Source organism: Sus scrofa, chromosome 9 (assembly GCF_054392235.1).
Source record: "Sus scrofa isolate SSC_HxYL_T2T_F1_AM1 chromosome 9, Sscrofa_HxYL_maternal_Yorkshire_Landrace_v2.0, whole genome shotgun sequence".
In the NCBI taxonomy this organism is placed as follows: domain Eukaryota; kingdom Metazoa; phylum Chordata; class Mammalia; order Artiodactyla; family Suidae; genus Sus; species Sus scrofa.
Window position 1 is genome coordinate 77,853,232 of NC_139391.1, and position 21,377 is coordinate 77,874,608.

At 37.1% G+C, this 21,377-nt stretch overlaps 1 protein-coding gene across 11 annotated transcripts in view; it reads left to right on the forward strand.

The window, feature by feature from the left end:
- The window catches only part of VPS50 (VPS50 subunit of EARP/GARPII complex), a 140,135-nt gene that overhangs the window by 107,767 nt on the left and 10,991 nt on the right, over window positions 1–21,377 (forward strand). For 9 of the 11 annotated variants that reach the window (XM_021102384.2, XM_021102385.2, XM_084977014.1 and 6 more), the window contains 3 exons: window positions 6,836–6,957; window positions 14,784–14,864; window positions 20,456–20,604. In XM_021102384.2, coding sequence (XP_020958043.1) covers window positions 6,836–6,957; window positions 14,784–14,864; window positions 20,456–20,604 — 352 coding nt within the window. The remainder of the gene's footprint in view (window positions 1–6,835; window positions 6,958–14,783; window positions 14,865–20,455; window positions 20,605–21,377) is intronic. The other 2 variants (XR_002347039.2, XR_014815787.1) reach the window with 1 other exon arrangement.

The window sequence follows — 21,377 nt, forward strand, 5'->3', positions numbered from 1 at the left end:
TCTTCGCAGCATGTAGAGCACCCAGCCAAGTGTTTTTCGATTTTTAGGTGCTCAGTCAATATACATTGGACTGACAGACCTTAATTTAAAAAATCTGTTAGAGAAATACTTTCTCGTGTCCTGCAATAATCCACAATCCACAGTCCCTTCACCCCAGGCCTCCCACTTGTGCACATGTACACAGACATACCCTTCACATTCATTTGCTCTAGCACCTCTTTTTACCCTGTATCTGCTCCTCTAACTAGAGCTTGTGGCTCACTGATTGAATTCCCCTGGGCCACCTTTCCTGTGGTCATCGTGCTCCTCTCTCTGTGTCTCCTACAATGAGATAGGAAGGGCAGACCCACTCTTCTTCTTCTTGGTTGTAGTCCTTGTTCAGGCTGCTACTTGGTTGGTTTCTTTGCCAATCCCTCTGTGTGGCTCCTTCCCTTGGGTACATTGACTCATGGTCTAGATTTAGGATGAGAGAGGTTTTTTCTTCTTTAATTGAATTATACCTGATCTATAGTGATTCAATTATGTATATATATTTGTTTTCAGATTCTTTTCCATTATAGGTTATTATACCATATTGAATATAGTTCTCTGTTCTATACAGTAGGTCCTTGTTGTTTATTTTATATTTAGTAGTGAGTATCTGTTAATCCTGGATTCCCAATTTATCCTTCCTCCCCTGTCCCCCTTTGGTAACCATAAATTTGTTTCTAATGTGAGTCTATTTCTGTTTTGTAAATAAGTTCATTTGTATCATTTGTTTAGATTTCACATATAAGTGATATCATGTGATGTTTGTCTTTCTCTGACTTAGTGTGATCATCTCTAGGTCCATCCATTGTTGCTACAAAGAGTGAGCAAGTTTAAACAGTGCTTTCCCTGTGAAAACTTTTCCTAATCTCCAGATTAGGTTGGCTTCCCTTCACATAACCCTGTATACACTTCTCCATTTTTCCATTCATCATTTATAGGGCCACACCCATGGCATATGGAAGATCCGAGGCTAGAGGTCAAATCAGAGCCACATGCCTATGCCACAGCCACAGCAACATGGGATCTGAGCTACATCTGCAACCTACACCACAGCTCATGGCCACGCTGGATCCTTAACCCACTGAGCAAGGGCAGGAGTTGAACCCTCATCCTCATGGATACTAGTCGGTCTCTTAACCCACTGAGCTACAACGGGAACTCCCATCATTATTGTATTTATTTTAAAATAATAATAGTAGTAGCTAAGACTTCTTGCTCCCTTATTATATGCTGTGTAAACACTTCACATGCATTTGCTCATAATTTTTCATAGTACTCTTTTTATGCACTAAATAATTGAAGCCCAGAGATAAATGGCCTGCCCTGTGTCTGTCACCCAGCTGGGAAGTAGTGGAACCAGGTTGTCTGCTTCTAGAGCCAGTAAGCTCTTAACTTTGGTGCTTCACAACCAGTGGAGGACATCATAAGCATTAATTCTTATTCCTGGACTGAGTCGAGCAAGGTTGGAGGCAGAAATAGGAACTTCTTGCGGTTAGTAATTGGGGAAGGGGGCATCTTTCTTGGTCACTGGTCTATAATGATAGCTGTTTAACTTCCTGGTGTTCCCAGAGCATGGCGTATCCGCTCCTGTCTCTGTGCCCTCTGTTGGGAACCCTGGAAAGGAAGAGAGAGTGGTGTGCATCTGAACCATATCTTGAACCACTGACTGCATTTTTTCACTAGGCTGGCTAATTTCAGAGCCATGCTTTTATGTTTTTACTTAGGTACCACCTCTCACAATAACAGGTTAAATAGTAAGGAGCTGGTGGTGAAAACAGCAGTCTCCCACTCACTATTCCCTACTGATAGCATGGAGGCAATTTCTTGGTCTGTGTCTGTTTTCTTTCTTCTTGTTGTAATTTCCCAGAAAAGGGTGATGAGAAGTAAATGTTTTGAATTCTTGTCAGGCTAAATATGTCTTTATTCTGCTCTTTCACTGAATGACAATTTAGTTGTGTATAGAATTGTCGATTAAAAATTACTTTCCCTCAGAAAGTTGAAGCCTCTAATGTTCCACTCATCTTATTGTAGGTGAATTTCCTCTCCCTGTTTCTCTCTGAAAGCTTTTAGTGTTTTTTTTCTTTGATGTTTCAGAATTCTCTATTGATGTGTTTAGGTGTGAGTTCTTTTTCATTAAGTGTGTTGGGTAGTTCGTAACCTTTCAGACTGAAGGTTCATGTGATGCTTAGCTGTGATTGATACTCCGGTTTCTTTGATGATTTCCACCCCACTCCACCCCCATTTTCTTTAATCTCTTTTTTCTTTGATTTCTCCTTACACAAGTGTTTAGTCTCTTAGATTGGCCCTTTACTTTTCTCATATTTTCTCTAGTATTTTTCTCTGTTACTATCTTTTTGCTGTACCTTTGGGAAGATGTCCTTTTCCCCATTTCTTTAATTTTTTATTTTAAAAATTGTATGTTTAATGATTTTAAATCTTTCAAAATCCTTCTCTATTCTGGGTTTTTTTTTTTCTCAGCATATTCACCTCTTACAGGGTGGATACATAATTACTATATTTTTCTTCTTTAGCTTGAATTATTCTATTTTTCTCTGGGATCAGCTTTTCTCTACTTTCACTCGTTTGAGTTAGCCTCATGGGCCTGGTGGATTTTGATTATTCATACCTAAAGTCGAAGGCCTATATAGCCATTGTAGGTGTTCCCTGCTGAGTAATTAGAACTGTTTTGGAGCTCTTTCTCCTTAGTAGGATTCCTGAATGGAAATTTTTTTTTCTTTTTCAGGACCTCCCCTGCAGCATATGGAAGTTCCCAGGCTAGAAGTCAAATTGGAGCTACAGCTGCCTGTGTACACCACAGCCACAGGCATGCCAGATCTGAGCTGCATCCGCGACCTACACCACAGCTCATGGCAACCCCAGATCCTTAAGCCCTGAGCGAGGCCAGGGATCAAACTCAAGTGCTCATGGATACTAGTCCAGCTTGTTACCACTGAGCCACAGAGGGAGCTCCCTGGCTAGAAACTTTGTTTAGAGCAAAGCAGGTATGGATGGATGTCCTGGTAGCCTTTACATTATGGAGACAGATACCCAAATTCCCAGAATAAGATAGATTTTAATCTGTGGTGCCAATATCCACACTAGAAACCTTAGCTTTTCTTATTATTGTATTAAGTTTGTTTAATTAAGGGAAGCTGGGAGGTGCTTACTTCTTTTAGAGAGGAATCCTACGGGTTTTTTATTTCATTTTTGTTTTCGTCAGTGGGAAAATTCTGGCAGCCTATACAGTAATTGCCCCTTATCCATGGGAGATGCCCAGTGGATGCTTGAAACCACAGATAGTAGCAAACCCTATTCTATGTTTTTCTTGTACATAGAAACCTATACCAAAGTTTCATTTATAAAGTAGACACAGTAAGAGATTAACAACAGTAACTAATAGTAAAATAGAAAAGTTATAACAAATTACTGTAATAAGTTATGTGAATGTGGTTTCTCTCCCTCCCCCTCGAATATCTTAGTGTACAGATTTAAAGCCTTTGCCCTCTCAGGTGAGCACTTGTCACTCTCCCCTTCACTTTTGCAGTTTGAGGTGTGACAGCAAATCTAACATGAGTTTCTTTTTCCTTTTTCACAATTTCACAATTTCACAGATAGAAAATTCATTTTTACCACAGATCTTAGCAACCTCAGCATGTGATTTTTTTTTTTCTTTCCATGTTAAGTTGTGAACTTCCACTTCTTCACTTAAAGGAAGCGCTTTACACCTTCCCTTTGGCAGATCTGAATGGCCAGCAAGCATCACTGCTCTTGGCCATTATTAAGTAAAAAGAGTCCCTTGAACAGAAGCACTGAGATACCATCACAGTTGATCTGATGCACGAGATGGCTGCAGAGTGACTAATGGTCAGGATGTGTTAGAAAAAGGAATGGCGCAGGGCAGCACAGAATTCCATCATGCACAGAACATGCAATTTAAAACTTACGAATTGTTTACTTCTGGAATTTTCTATTTAATATTCCTGGACCAAGGTTGATTGTGTAACTGAAACTACAGATAAGGGATTGGGCGTGGGGGTGCTCCTCTGACTGCTGGTGAGAAACAGGAACTGGGGGTAAGTGGATGGGTAGTTTATTCCATATGTAGATCTTCAATTAATCCATCCTTCCTCAGCCCCATTTCTGGCTCCTATTCTCTTGTAGCATCTGCTGCTTCTGAGCAGTCACATTCTATGGAACAGCTTCCATCTCCTTTGTGGTCTTCTTTGCATTTTTCCATCAACCTGTTCCCATCTGTTGTCTGCAACCTAGTATAGGGGTTGGGAAACCATAGCCTGCAGGCCAGTTTGGTCTGGTTACCTGTTTTTGTAAATAAAGTTTTGCTGGAATACAACCATGCTCATTTGTTTACATATTTTCCATGGCTGCTTTTATGCTACAAAAGCAGAGCTGAGTGGTTGAAACAGACCAGCAGAGCCTGAAATATCTAGTCTTTTGCAGGAGAGGTTTGCCAACTCTGGTCTAGAAATTGTTTGAGACTTCTTATTTTCTGATGATCATACCTAACCTATCTTTATCTCCTACCTGTCTTTATCTCCTTACCCACTTCTTGTCATAGATACTTTACTCCATTGTAAAATTTTCTTTAAATTTGGTAAGTCCAAGGAGATGCCTAAGTTTCCTCAAGCCTCCAGAGGCCTCCTCTGCCTCTTGGAACTGGAAAGAGAATTCTCTTTTGCATTTTAGTAGACTGGCAGCCTGCTTATCAATGGCTGCCTTCCATGTATGACTATTCAAGGCATGAGAGCAGGGACTCTGGTAGTTCCCTGTCTCTTAATGCAAAGCCAGGAACATAGTAAGCTTTCAAAAAGTTTGTTGAATGTATTAAATGAATGAACAAATGAATGAATGAATGAATATAATTCTGTTTTAACTTTTTTGAAGATTAGGGACCCTCTAGGTTTTTTTTCTTTCTGAATGCACATTTAAAATAACTTACCTCTTAAGAACTCCTCTTTATATTCTTTCTAAAGATGAATAATAGAAACAGTGGTTAATCTTATTAGGAATGGGGAGACTTTGCATTCTGGATATGTATCAACCCAGATATTTGGATTCTTTCTCATTCTACTTATTTACCTTTTTAAATTTTTCTTTTATAGATTAAAATAATGTAACAGATTTTTCCACTTTTTTTCTTCATAGTGTCGCATTATCTAATGTATACATAGTTGCAGTTTAAATACCTATATGTTTGCAGTTGATGAAACATCTGCATAGTGATCCAGAATGTTCCAGGAGCATATTTTTCAAATGTTTTTCAATTGGGATTTTTTTTTTTAAAGTCTGATTATGTGAAATAATTATAAAAAATGATTCTGAAACAAAAGACTTGTAAATAGGAGTAAGAATAGAACCTAAATTGAATAGTTTTTACTTTTTGATATGTGTTTGTCTTCTTTTTTTTTTCTTTTTGCCATTTCTTGGACTGCTCCCACGGCATATGGAGGTTCCGAGGCTAGGGGTCCATTCGGAGCCGCAGCTGCCAGCCTACACCAGAGCCACAGCAATGTGGGATCCAAGCCGCCTCTGCAACCTACACCACAGCTCACGGCAACGCCAGATCCTTAATCCACTGAGCAAGGGCAGGGATCAAACCTGCAACCTCACAGTTCCTAGTTGGATTTGTTAACCACTGCTCCAGGACGGGAACTCCAGTGTTTGTCTTCTTAACTATCTTTTATTTAGACTAATTTCTTACGTAAAGTAAGACAAATGAACTGAGTTCTTGGATAATAAAGAAATGGTTTTGATAGTACACATTTCCATTAGAGTAAATTTGTCATTGTTTTTCTACTGCAGTTAATGTGTTTTTTCTTGAATCCCAGTCCTCAATAGTACCAATTCAAAATTTATAGCAGTTACATGAAGTAGAGCCAGCACCTGAATTATTTGCTCATTTGAAAGTTAAACAAATGGCCTGTTTTAACATCTTCTGCAGAAGGGCGCTTTTTATAGATATGCTTCTTTCTCTATTATTCCCCATAAAAAGAAACACAATTAGAGACTCATTATTGTTATTTGATTTATTCCATCTCCCATGCACCCTTCAAACACATTAAAAAGTTTATAAATGCAGAAATTTTGGTTTTCGAATTTTTTTTGTAACTGTGTCATAAGTTTAAAGGAAAAAGAATGGAATACTGGCATCTCCCAAAGAAAGGAATGAGGAGGATATGTTCTTGGCACTTTGAGAGTATTGAGCTCTTGAATGACATAGTGATAAAGAAATGTTCTTGGCCCCTGACACAAGATTTCACAGGGCTACGATTCAGGGGAATGGGAAGTATCGTCCACATGTCCAATGTTTTTTTACTTTTGCTCTGTTTATGAGTTTCTGAGAGAAACCCACTTTTTCTCCAGTACATTGTCTTTTGTTTTATTACGCCTTAACATTTGTGAAGAAATTGTTCTCAGTGGAATCTCCAAAAAATGAGGAACTGTGTTATTGTATGGTGCCATTTGTAGAAAAGTATAGGAGTTCTGTAAAGATAAGACCAACAGTAAAATATAATGATATGAAAAATCTTTGTAGGTATTATATATGTGTGAGTGCTATCAGATAGTCCTTTCCAAGATGTAATAACTTTTCTGCCTCAGTGCTGTCCAATACAGTAGCCACTAGCCACAAATGCTAGGAGAACTTGAAGCATCGGTAGTGTGACTGAGGAATGCAATCTTTTGTTCAAAAAAATATTTCAGTAAGGTATTTTTATGGTTTCCTTGTAATTATAGAGTAACAGATTTTAATTGTGTTCTACTGAATTTTTATTTTTTTTCTTTTCAGGTAAATATATGCAGATGATGAACATTCTTAAACCAATTGCTTTTGATGTTATCCATTTCATGTCTCAGCTATTTGATTATTACTTGTATGCAATATATACCTTTTTTGGTCGGAATGATTCAGTAAGTCAACCTTTTGGGGGAAATGTGTTTCTTTTAAATTGTTTTAAATGTAAAGTTCATTCTCTCTGTATAAAAATACACAGATAACTTTATTTTGAAATTATCCATCAAAAATACAACAAAATTATTGATGGCAGCTTTTTGTTTGTCCGATTACCTTATTTAAATGTTAATTTTAAGCTTTGATTTGATAAACATAGTGTATGTTATTCAAATTTTTGGCGGAAAAATACAGCATCTGTTTCCAACCTTGACGTATTTTGGCAGTGAAAAATGTGCAGGTTGCTTTGTTTAAATCTGGCCCAGTGTGTAATTATTACCCAGTAAATGAAACATTTTAAATATTGGCCAACAACCTTAGCAGACACGACCACATTCAGAAGGTAATGGCAAATTTTACTGAAATAATTGAAAATCTTTGAACTGAACCATCTGCCTGCCACAGAATTAATGTTTCCTGCCCCTCCTTTTTGTGTTTCCAAAGCCCTTGTTGAGTTTATCTTTTTCTACTCCTAAGGAGAGCAGCACAATTTTAAGCAGGTAACTGGTCAGATATTTGGGAATTATTGTGTAGTTCATCTAGATATTTGACAGTAGTTCATAATACTAACCTTTCATATACTATAATTTGTATCTTTTAAAAAACATTAATTTCTGGAGTTCCCACTGTGGTGCAGTGGGTTAAAAATCAGTCTACAGTGGCTCAGGTTGCTGCAGAGGTGCAGGTTTGATCCTTGGTCCAATGCATTGGGTTAAAGGGTCTGATGTTGCTGCAGATGTGGCGTAAGTTGTAGTTGAAGTTCAGATTCAATCCCTGGCCAGGAAACTTCCTTATGCTGTGGGTAGCCATTAAAAAAAAGAAAAGAATTTTAATGGATAACTATGTTCATCTTATTTATTTATTTATTTATTTATTTAGTCTTTTTGTCTTTTCTAGGGCCACACCTGCAGCATATGGAGGTTCCCAGGCTGGGGGTCTAATCAGAGCTGTAGCTGCTGGCCTATGCCAGAGCCACAGCAACGTGGGATCCGAGCCGCATCTGCAACCTACACCACAGCTCATGGCAACGCTGGATCCCTAACCCACTGAGCAAGGCCAGGGATCGAACCTGCAACCTCATGGTTTCTCGTTGGATTCATTAACCACTGAGCCATAACAGGAACTCCACATTCATCATATAAATGTTCATATTCTTGCTGTGATTACAGTAGATCGTGTAATATAGATCAAAGACATGATCTATAGGATATATTTGACATGGGATCTGAATCTCCTAGTTATTAATTCCGCAAAATTAGAAAGAATACTAATATAATCAGAGACTTAGTTGCTATAGAATTTGCTACTGTAAGATATGTACTAATTTATTGCTCTGAATTTGGAATCTGAATAAATAAATTTTTAAGAAGAAAGAAATTCTGGTGTTTTAGCTAATTGTCAGAATTTGTTAGTCTTCTAGGTGAGTGTTACTCTGTCTTATTGTTCTGTGTTCCTAGACTGGTACTGTCCAAGAAAAGTTTTGCAGTAATGGGAGTGTTCTATATTATTATTGCCCAATATGGTAGCCACAAGCCACAAGTGGTTGTTGAGCACTTGACATATGACTGGTATGATTTGGGACTGAACTTTTAGTTGTATTTGGTTTTAGATAAGTTATTTTTAAATATACAAAGCCACACATGACTTGTGACTATTATGTTGGTTTAAGACAATTCTGGACCACAATTTTGATAGGATATGTTAAGATAGTGTCCTTTGGAAACTTTTGGGAACTAGTGCTTTTGGATGTGACTTTCCAGCTGATTAGATACTGGCACTGATTTGTTCATGGTGGGGTTCACTAGAACTGAGAAAGTTAACAACATGCAGATAGGTGCTTACTGTCAAATTTGCTGCATATTTTATTTAAAATCTATTATTTTTACAGAACTCATTAATCTGATATTTTATATTAAAATCATTTTCAGTCCTGTAAGACTCAGTAAAATCTATTTCACTGCATTCAAACAATTAATTTCAATAATCAGGGTTTCTTTCTATCTTTAATCTGGGTTTCCACCCATATGTTGTAATAGAAACAGTTTGTATTCTATAAACCAAAACAAAATACGCATTTGAATGAGTAAATACAACATTTACTCTGCCTCTACTTACACTTTTTAACATGGCCACTTCTGCTTCCTTCTTAGAAGAGATATAATTGTATGAGTGAATTTAGATGGATTCTGCTCATGAAAAAGTAAGCGTCTGTGTCTCAGAGGTTCTAGAAATTCATTGGCTGCAGGGGACACAGTGTTGGCATCAGGTTAAGGGATTCCTTCCGTTCTTACTAATTACTCCAGAATTCCTGCTCTTCACTCAACTGGTTATAGCTTACTATATTAGGCTCTATTATATATCTAATCCATTTGATTCTATTATAGTAATGACATTCATAGTATTGCTTTGTTTTGCCTCACCCCCACCCTTTCATTGTTCTACTCTTGAATTACGTTTTCCTTTATCTTTAAAGTTCACATTCTTTTGGGAAAACCATTCTGTAGCTTACCTTAATTCAGTAATAAGCACACAGTAGATTCTTAGGATGTGTGTATTGATGTCCTGATTATTTCTTATCCAAGTAAATTTTACGAGCGCTCTTACTTGACAACAGTTTGTGAGCCTCATTTAAAGTTAACTTTTATTAATGTAACTGTTTCTTTGTAGAGAGTCTGATTCTCTATATAAATTTTTTTTCATTGTTTAAACTTTTATTGATGTGTATAGTTAACTTACAATGTTGTGGTAATTTCTGCTGTATCAGTTATTCATGTAAAAACTTTTAAGAATGAATTAACTTCTGTTTCTCGATCTGAGAGTCTGCGATGTTATTAGATGATATTTCCTGCAGCAAACAATTATAAAACCTAGATGTCAGAATTCTCTTGTGGTACAATGGGCTAAGGATCTGGTATTGCCACTGCAGTGGTTTGGGTCATTGCTGTGCAATGGGTTCTGTCCCTGGCCTGGGGACTTCCACATGCTGCAGGCACAGCCAAAAGAAAACAAAACAAAACCTAGATGTTATACAAAAGGCAACTTCCTGAAGATTCTGGAGAGTGAACAGAATCATATAGACTCTGGTGGGAATATACTGGAGAGTGAACAGAAGTATATAGACTCTGGTGGTAGTTCATGGTAGCAGTTAAGGAAAAGGAAGCTATAAAAATAAATTCCATCTCCATGGCATTTAGCACAGGCCTAAGGAAAGTCTGTGAGGCACACAACTAGAGGCAAGCTTAGGAAACCCTAGTCTTTATGGATTGGGAAACCAGAAAAGTGAAGCCAAGAAGCTGAAAACACTGAAAAGAGTAGGGGGAAGTTCAGAATGGAAAGAGTCAAAGAAGGGATCCCCAATTTCTGTCTACCTCTCTCCTACTAACTCATGAACCATGTTTGTGTGGAACAGACTGATTGCAGCCAAATAAAAAGATCTGAACAGAGACTGAAACTGCTGCACAAGAGAGAATTTATAGTTCAAGCCTGGCCAAGAAAATTGCATACCAAAAACAAAGGAAAAACAGTACTTACGAGAGAAAAATAACAGAATCCAAAACCTCTATAGAATTAGAGGATGATGCAGTCCAACTTTACCTAAATAGATAGAGCCAAAAAAATGGAATACAGCCTTAAGTAAAGAGAAAATCAATATAGTCTGAACTCAAGGTGTTGGAGTGAAGGGATAAAGATTTTAAATGGACTATTTAAGCTATTTTCAATAAAGTAAGACAAAATTTTTTTTTTTTTTTAAAAAAGGCATGAGCCTCTCAGTAGAGAAGTAGGAGGGTCTAGTAGGAATAGTAGTAAGAAAACTAAAGAGAAATCCTAGAATTGAAAAATACAATTTTAGCAATTAAAAAAAATTACTAAATATACTTAACAGCCAATGGACATTACAGAAGAATTTGTGAACTTGAAGATAGATCAATAGAAATAATTCAAAATGAAGAACATAAAGCAAAGTTTATCAAAACCTTAGGGACATGCTGAGTTATACTAAATTGTCAAACATACATGTCATTGGAATACCAGGTGGAGATGAGAGAGATAGAATGAGGTGGAAAAAATATTTGAAGAAACGTTGGCCAAAAATTTGCAGATACCAGATGCTAATGAACAACGAGCAGAATAAACACAAAGAAAAATGTAGTGGGGTGTCTTATGGTGAAACTGCCTCCTGAAAACTGTAATAGACTTATGACATTAAAGCGACCAATGATTTGATTAACAGCTCATGAGAAACTGTTGAAAGTAGAAGAAAGTTGTACAGCACTGTTAAGGTACCGAAAGAAAAAGAAATGTCTATCCAGAATTTTATAACCAGCAAAAATACCATTCAAAAATGAAGATGAAATTAAAATAGTTATAGATAAATTTTTTAAAAAAAAAACCCTGAAATTGTCACCAACAAATATGTAACATGTGAAAAGTTGAAGGAAGTTTTCAGACTGAAAGAAAATGAGACCAGGTGAAAATACCAATCCTCAGAAAAGAATGAAGAACATTGGTAACAGAAACTACTTGAGGAAATGCAAAAGATTTTTTTTTTTTCTATTTCCACTTAATTTCTTTTAAATCCATATAGCTGCTTAAAACTGAAAATGTAACATTCTTTTCTAGAGTTCATAATATATGTAAATGTATTACATATAACTAATATGATATGTGGAGGGATATGGACCTATAAGACTGCAAGATTTCTATATACTATGTAAAGCAGTACCTTGTTAGCAGGAAGTGGACTGTGAAATATCAAAAATGTACATTGTAATGCATAGGAAAATAATGAAAAATAATACAAAGAACTTTTAACTCTTTTGCCTACAGGAAAATAGAAGTAGAATAAAAAAAAAAAAGTGTAATTAGAAAAAGTGGTAAAGGAGGAACCAAGAAAGCAAAAAGAGATAACATATAATAGTAGCAGTAAACCAAACCACTTTAAATGTTACTGGAATAAACACTCATTAAAAGTCAGACATTGTCAGAATGGATTAAAAAAAGCCTATACTTAATAAGAAAAAACACACATAGATTGATAACAAATGGATTGAAAAGATAGGCCGTGCAAATAGTAAGCATGAGGAAGCTGGAGTGGATATATTAATCTCAGATAAAATAAATTTGAAAACAAAACACATCAGAGATAGAGGGATTTATAATGGTGTAAGGATCAGTTCAACTGGAAGATACAATGAATATAAATGTATATTGCCTAGTAACAGAGCTTCAAAGTAGATGAAGCAATAATTGACAGAATTCAAGAGAAAATGAGAAAATTCAATCATAGCTGGAGATTTTAACACCACAGAGAAACTAATAGAACAACTTAGCTAGAAAATCAGCAAATTCATAGAAGATTTTAACAACACTCTCAACCATTTAATTGTTACTTATGGGACAACATACCCAACAATGGCAGGATATATTTTCTTTTCAAGTATAGATGCTACATTTATCAAGAAAAACCATATATTCTTGGCCATTAAATATGTCCTAATGGATTTAAAGCCTAAATCATACAGATTCTCTAATAGTGTTATTCTCTAATAACAGTGTAGTTAGAAATCGGTAAGATAATCAGAAAACCTAAGTATTTGGAAATTGTTACACACGTCTAAATAAAGATTGAATTAAAGAAGACATCATAAGATAAATTAGAAAATATTTTATTTTATTTATTTTTTATTTTTTCGTCTTTTTGCCTTTTCTAGGGCCGCTCCTGCAGTATATGGAGATTCCCAGGCTAGAGGTCGAATCGGAGCTGTAGCTACCAACCTACACCAGAGCCACAGCAACACCAGATCCAAGCCGCGTCTGCAACCTACACCACAGCTTGTGGCAACGCCGGATCCTTAACCCACTGAGCAAGGCCAGGGATCGAACCCGCAACCTCATGGTTCCTAGTTGGATTCGTTAACCACTGCGCCACGACGGGAACTCCAGAAAATATTTTGAACTGAATGATAATGAGACTATAACATATCAAAAGTTGTAGGGTACAGTTAAGTCAGTGCTTAGAGGGAGGTATATATAGTATTTAGCTTTACTTCTTTTCTAATCTGTGTCCCTTATATTTCTTGTCTTTACTGTAAAGGCTTAGACCTCCTCCAGCACAGCGTAAAATACAAATAGTAAGAGTTGATATTCTTGTCCTGTACTCTCATCCCTCATCCATCCTGGATAAAAAGCACTGAGCCTTTCTCCATGGAGTATGATGTTGGTTATTTTATAGACGCCCATAATCATGTTGAAGAAACTCTATTCTATTAGTAGTTTTCTGATATTTATCATGAAAGGATAAATTTAGTCAAATTTTTTTTCCTGAATCTATTTAAACAATCATAACTTTCTTTCCTAAAGAAATGTATTAATATGGTAAATTCTGTTGGTTAATTTCAAAATAGAATTTTAGCCTGTTAAACCAGTCTTACATTCCTAAGACAGATACCACTTGGTCATGAATCAGTTTGCTGATATTTTCCTTAAGATTTCAAAAAATTTATGTCCATAAAGTTTATGAGTCTAGTTATGTTTTCTTGTAGTATCTCTGTTTGGTTTAGGACTCAGAGCAATATTAGTCTCATAAAACAATTGGGAAACATTGTCTTCTACTCTCTGAGGGTCTATATAGGATTAATACTTTTTGAAAATTTTTATTAAGTTTAATTAATAAATAAATTAATTAACTGCTCAGAGTTCCCATTGTGGCTCAGCAACTAGTATCCATGAGGATGCAGGTTCAATCCCTAGCCTCACTCAGTGGCTTAAGCATCTAGCATTGCTGTGAGCTATAGTGTAGGTTGCAGACGCAGCTCAGATCCCGTGTTGCTCTGGCTGTGGCGTAGGCCAGCAGCTGCAGCTGTGATTTGACTCCTAGTCTAGGAACTTCCATATGCCACAGGTGCAGCCCTAAAAAGAAAGAAACAAAAAAATTTCTCAAATTTTTTGTTTCTTCTTAGGTCAGTATTTATAAATTTATCAAGGATTTTCCATTTCATCTGGTTTGGTAATTTTCTTGGCATTAAATTCATAATATTCCCTTATTATCCTTTTAATGTCTGAAGAATTTTTAGTGATAGCCATTCTCTCATTCTTGATATTGAAAAAATGTATCGTATCTGTTTGTATTTCCTGTATCTGTGTGGCCCATCATATCCCTGGGTTCTTTAAATACTAAAAATCTTAAGTTTTGTGATTAAAAATAGTAACTCGGAGTTCCCGTCGTGGCGCAGTGGTTAACGAATCCAACTAGGAACCATGAGGTTGCGGGTTCGGTCCCCGCCCTTGCTCAGTGGGTTAACGATCCGGCATTGCCGTGAGCTGTGGTGTAGGTTGCAGATGCGGCTCGCATCCCGCTTTGCTGTGGCTCAGGCGTAGGCCGGTGGCTACAGCTCCGATTCGACCCCTAGCCTGGGAACCTCCATATGCCGCGGGAGCGGCCCAAGAAATAGCAACAACAACAACAAAAAGACAAAAAAAAAAAAAAAATAGTAACTCATGGGAAAGAAATTTTGGTGAAGTCTCTCTTGATAAATTAATTAAATTGATAGATGTTAGTGTAACCTGTAAAGGCACATGTGTAAATAGTTCTCTTGTTCTCTTGAGAGGTGGGGTTTGACTTCCCTGCTTGACATTTTGGAATTTGTAACTTCAGTTTGGAAACCGTCTGAAGGCTAAGTATCTGAGTGAAAAGTCATCACAGAGTTAATTTTGGCTGATGTGAAGTCACAGCATTTGCAGGATTATCTCTAGAACGATTTAACACGCCTTTCTTTTTCTTTTTCAGTTGGAATCAACAGGACTAGGCCTTAGTAGTAGTAGACTAAGAACAACTCTAAACAGAATACAGGAGAGTCTCATTGATATGGTAAGTAATCAGTGGGAATCAATTATTTTGGGTTATGGAAAATAGAAATTAGCTAATCAACGACATGTGAATAGAAATTAGCTAACAACTGCATGTAAATGTATGTGTGTATTTATGTCGAGTGCCTGTGAGATGGGAGCAAGCCTGGCCCAAAGTTTGGCAGATCTTTGTGATGGGGCCCTGAAATATTCCAGAGAGTTAGGCTGCAAAGAGTGTTTAGGACCAGTTTATAAATGTCCTTGACATTCAAGAAGTTGAGTTCAGTCGGCTATGCGGTAGGGGGTGTGGATTCTTAGCTGAGTGATGCGATGAAATGCATGTTTTAAAAAGATAGGTTATAGAGTTCCTGTCATGGCCCAGTGGTAATGAACCTGATTAGAATCCATGAGGATATGGGTTTGATCCTTGGCCTCACTCTGTGGGTCAAGGATCCTGCATTGCTGTGAGCTTTGGTGTAGGTCGCAGATGCGGCTCTGATCCTGTGTTCCTGTGGCTGTGGTGTAGGCCGGCAGCTACAGCTTTGATTCAGCTCCTAGCCTGGGAACTTCCGTATGCGGCCCCTAAAAAGACAAAAATAAAATAAAAAATAAAAAGATAAGTTAGGTAGCAGAACAAGGCTGAACCTCTATAGTGTTTAAGCTAAAAAAAAAAAAAAAAAGGGTTTTCTTATGCTGGGTCACTGTAGCCAGAGTTTTTTTGTTACTTGGTGCATTTCTCTGCATCTATGAATTTTCCTTCACTCCTTCACCTACCCAAACAAGCAATCATTTCCCTCTTTTCTCATAAGCTCTATATTATGAGCATACTTCTGTTGTTGAAGTTTGTAATCATTCTTTTGAGAAGTACTTATTTGGAATAATTACTGTATACTGAGCATTGTTAATAGTGCTGGAAAGTCATCAGTGCACAAAATAGGTAATTCCCATCTTCTCGGAACTTGTATTTTATTGGGACAGAGAGACAGATAAAATGTATAACAGAGTGTCAGAGGCTAATAAGTGCCAAGTAGAAAGTGAAGCAGAGCAATAGGACAATAATCTGTAAACAGATACAGGGATAGAGTAAGACAGGTACATGCACATATGTGGAGTGAGCACTGTTTATGCAGAGGAAGTAACCTGTGTCCGTGTCATCCATGTCCCTTACCATTTGGAGATCTTTTTGTCCAACACACACACACACACACACACTCATAGCACTTAGCTTGGAACACAGCATCTCTTCAATAAATGATTATAGAGTAAATGGATAAACTCTAGTCCTTGAGTTTGGCATCTCCTGGTCTTACCTGGCTTATTTCCTTGATGTTTTTTTTTGTTTGTTTGTTTGTTTGTTTTTTTGTCCACTTAATCCTTTCAGAGTCAAGGCTCCTTGTTTGGCACAGCCATGTATTTCTTTTTTCTTTTGGTCTGTGTTGTGTAGTGTAAAATCCATTGGCTATCAACCCCATTGGCAGTTATCAGTGTTTCAATTTTGCTTCTCTTTGTTTGATACTTAGTATAACCTTGACCTACAGATCTTGTGTTCTAGATCTTAATCAACAGCTAAAGTTTTTATTGTTTCTGGAAGAATGCCTCAAGATTGGCTGAAATACACCACTAGAGCCATTCACTCTAGTGTTTCTCTGCCATCTCTGCTAGTTACTAGCTTTTGATTGTCAAACCACAGTTCCAGATCTGACCCTTAAGGCCTTCATTTAAGGCTGCAGATTTTGCCAGACAGTGTGTAATGAAATAGCATGACCCAGTAAACAATGGGACTAAACTTGCTGTTCTTTGAGACAGGAGCCACCCATCTACTGATGACAGTGTATCTCTAGCATCTGTCATACCAGTCGATATTCATTGGATAAGTGTTTTCCTGAAATGATGTAGTACTCAGTGTTAGAAATGTGTTTTTTAAAACTAACTACACACTGCTCCCCAATAAATAAATCGATAGATGGGCCTGTTTTTTCCTTGGCATCTCGTCTTTGAAAGAAATCTTCCCTTTACGTCCTTATTCTTACATCTCTTACATCAAAGACTGTGCCTTGGACCAGAAAACTTTGTGAGCCGTTGTTCCCCCTTCAGTTTACAGGGGGTGCTGACTTTTGACAGCGCCTCTTTAGGGTCCTCACTCCTCTGATGGATGAGACTTTATGTCCATACAGTAAAAGTTTTTTTCTGAAATTTCCTATTAGTTTCCAATGTTTTACATGTGAAAGTATTACTCATACTGATAAGCCTTGTTTTATTATTTAAAAAAGATATTTGTCATTTACTAGACCTTGATCTCAGGTTTTCATAAGGTGGTATATAAATTTCCATCACTTCATTAATTTGCGTTGACATTGTCATTAATTGGTTTCTTGCTATTCAGTACATTTTTTGGCTATTAAAATAATTTATAACCTATTCATTCTGGTGCTTTTGGGTAATTTTATTTTCTCTACACATATCTTCTAAGTTCTGCTTCTCTTTAACTGTAAAAAGCAAAATGAAGTCATTATGTTCTTAAGAATGCCACCTAAAATTGTTTATCATATAAATTAACTGTAAACTAAGGACATTTGTTAGACACATCAAATAAAAGTCTAAGAAAAGTGGTCTAATGGTGGATAAAAGGAAAGAAAGCTGTAGGTGATAATAGTACCAGAAATGTTCATTTTTAGTTATCTACTTGGTGCTACTAAATTATTTGCTTTAAGACTTTTGGCCAAATTTAAATCTTTGATAATAAAAATGAATTTTAAATTGATCCAGAAGAGTCCATAAATATGAGTTCTCTGTGTACTAGTACATTAGTGCCAGGAAAGGCTAAGTCTTTAGAGGATTTTATTCGTTTTCCTTCTATACTAGTATAAGCTGAGACACTGGATCCCATTTTGGAGCTTTTCATTTAAGTGCTCAGTAAGCACATTCCATTTATTTGTGTCACCTTGACCTCTTGGTGACTCTCTTGCTCTCTTCAAGCATATTTCTCTAAATGGATCTGTTTTGAAGGCAGCACCATCATCATTTCTTGATGGATTTTAAGAGGGGTGTGACACTGGGCAGAGTGGAGGATGGTACCTCACTTCTGGACAGTGGAGGTGCCATTACTAGGGATGGATGAGATTTCTGGGAGGGACACATTTCAGGAGGAAATCATCACGCTCAGTTTCATGTATGTTAAATGCACTGAAGGTGAGAGAGATCAGAGCTAGCATATAAATTCTGAGCTTTTGGAATGTGGATGGGCATTTAAAACTGTGGGAGCAGGTGAAATCATCTAGCAAGTAGAAGTTAAGTAGGAGACGGCCCAGGACTGAACTCTGAGGCACTCCAGTGTTTAAAGGTCGGTGGGGAGGCATTCAGAGATGGATATTCAGAGTTGACTACTGGATTTGGCCATAAGGAGCCCACTGAGAACCTTAATAACTCTTTGGAATGGGGCAGACAAAAGCCTGATTGGAATGGGCTTGAAAGAGAATAATAAGAAGAGAAGATACTTAGGATCATCTTCATCATTTAAACTAACTGAGGGCCTTCTAATGCCAAGAGGCCTGCCTGCCAAAGATGTGAGATACGAAGAGGGTAAAATTGGTCCATACCCTCCAAGAACTCACGGTGAGGTGGAGGAGTCAGAAAACAACAACTGATAATGTAAGCTTTATGCTACATATAGGTAAATGTGTGCATAATGTTAACACGAGGAAGGGCGTTATTCTTGGAAGACAGAAAATTACAGAAAGGAAGTGAATATGAGCTCAAACTTAAAAAACTGAGGTAAGACCTAGGCAGGCAAGAGGAGAGCTGGTAAGACAGGCATGTCAGTAGGACAAGGACAGCAAGTGGTGTGACTAGACCTTTGGGGTGTAGAGGACATCTTGAAATGGGGCTGGTAAGGTAGCTGTTTGTAGAAGAGCAATATCATGGCAGCAAGTTTAGGCTTTTTTCCTCTATAAGGAAGGGGTTGTCAATTGAGACTTTTAAGTTGGGGAGTGGTATGACCACACACCTCCATTTTAGAAGGATCACCTAGGTATTATTGAAAAACAAATGAGTTAATGGTATGGAAAGAGGAGTAGAAACAGGAAAAGCTAGAGGACTATTAGGGGACTTTTAGAATAGTCTAGTCAGGAACGCTATGGGGCCTTAGTCCTGGTGAGGGAGTGACATGAGGAAGAAACAAACGAGTGATGTCTGTTTAGGCATGATGGAGGTTGAGGAGGAAGGGGAGTTAAGAATGATTCTAAGGTTCTTCACTTGGACAGTCTGGTAGATGGTGATTAAATAGCCACCAGGATTAATTAAATAGCATAGGCAACCACTTGGTATCAAACAGTGTGTAATTTTGTGATGTTTGTTTGTTTTTGTTTTTTCTTGTGTGGAAGAGGGGTGATTATTTTCCTTTTTAGTAGAAGGAAATGAATAACGGAGCTGTGACATTGATTAACTTGTATAGTTCCCTTATCCTGATTCTCCTTAGAGAAAGCACAGTTGTTCCCTAAATAACTTTTAAATGTTAATTAATTAGAGATTGAAGAGAGACAATACCTTTAGTAGAAAATAGGATATAAAAAAGAACTGAAGAAGAATAAAACCATTTTCTAACTTGAAAGATTTTTAGAAAGATTTTTATAATGTTTTATTAAACACCTGTTAGGCTCCCAGAGTCCTGTGCATATGATGTCTCTTTGATTTGTAAGGAAAATGTTAGAGATCTGTGACTGTGTAATTGATTTTAAAAGTAATCTAGGAGTTCCCTTTGTGGCTCAGCAGTCAATGAACCGGACTAGGATTCATGAGGATGCAGGTCCAATCCCTGGCCTTGCTCAGTGGTTAAGGAACCGGTGTTGCCATGAGCTGTGGTGTAGGTCACAGACAAGACTCAAATCTGGCATTGCTGTGGCTGTGGCTCCGATTTGACCCCTAGCCGGGAAACCTCCATATGCCTCAGGTGCAGCCCTAAAAAGCAAAACAAACAAGCAAAAAAGTAATCTAGATATACATTTTGTATACTCTTAGATTTGTTTGTATTCAATTTTTGTGCTGTAATTTTCTTTGAGGATCTCTTAAGACTTAACCCACTCTGCTGTTTGGATAGCCCTCCTTTATTTCCATTGACTGTCTTCCTTCAGGTCAATAATCTGTCCCCAGACATATATAATAAATTTGATTCTGTTTCAATTTAGAACTGCATTTTAGTCCTGCTTTCTTGGAATTATACCAAAGTTGCCTTGATTAAGTCTTAGGTGGGAAATTGTTAATCACACATAATTCTGGATTTTTCCAGCTTGGTCCTGGAGAGGCAATCTCTTTTTCCTCATTTGCAAGTTCTTGAAGGACATCTCTCTATCTCTATGAAATGTCTATCAGTTCATAAAGATTCCTTGTGTTGGCCAATTTTAGGTCCTACACAGATAGTAGAATACAGAGTTGGATCATTTTCACTTAGTATAGAAAGGCAAGTTCTCATAGTCAGGAGGAAAAAGGGAACTGAAACTAAGTGGAAGTAATATATGCCTAAGAGGATTTTAATTATAGTTCCATTCCTGTAAAATCACGTGGTTGATTGCTATTGGATTTGCAGTTTCAGACCGTGTGTGTATGAATGTTTTTTTTCAGGAAGTTTCAGCTGATCCTACTGCCACACTTACAGCAGCAGAAGAGAGAAAGGAGAAGGTACCGAGCCCTCACCTCAGTCACCTGGTGGTTTTGACATCTGGAGATACATTGTATGGCTTGGCGGAAAGAGTGGTAGCCACAGAATCCTTGTAAGTTGTTAAAAACAGTTTCTTTGCCATTAAATAAGAAAGGTTGTAAAAATAAGAATTGTGCAATTAGCCTTATAGCTCTATGCATCTCCTGCTTCTAAATAATACTTGAATTACTCTGTATTTCTGAAAAGTATATCCTAAAATAGATTATCAATTGCTTTTTTAAAATTGCATGGTTAATTTTCTGGTCTACGAATGGAAGGGCGGGAACTCTTAAATTTTAGTCTTAAGCAACGTGGTCCTTTCTTTAAGTAAGACTTTAGAAAAGCATGTTATAGTATAGTACTTTGTATTTTCCTACTGAATTATGATTTCTAGAGAAATTATGATTCTAGTTAATATAACATTGTCAGTTTATGTTAAATATGGTAGACCCTTGACTTCAGCAGGAGTACTTCTTGACCCTTATAAATCTCCAAGTCCTTTAATAAAATTAAAATGTGGCTTTTTCCATAAAATGTAGTCCACTGTAATTTAAGAGTTTTTGTGTACATAACAAAAAATAGGGAAAAGTGGTATGGCTGCCAGCAGTCTTCCAGCCGAATGACTCCCACTCATGCACCCGAGCCTCCTGCCCTGAAGTTCACGTGTGTGTCTCAGCTAAGTTCTAGTTTGTTAGATGTGATGAATGTTTGGGTTATTTCTGAAAAGTGTCAGAAATAACCCAAACATGTTAAATCTGTGAATTCATGGGTCTGGTGTGTGTAATTACATGGGATCTTGGAAAGAAATCCTTTCCAAAAATACTGTTGTATTCTTTCTTCAATCTT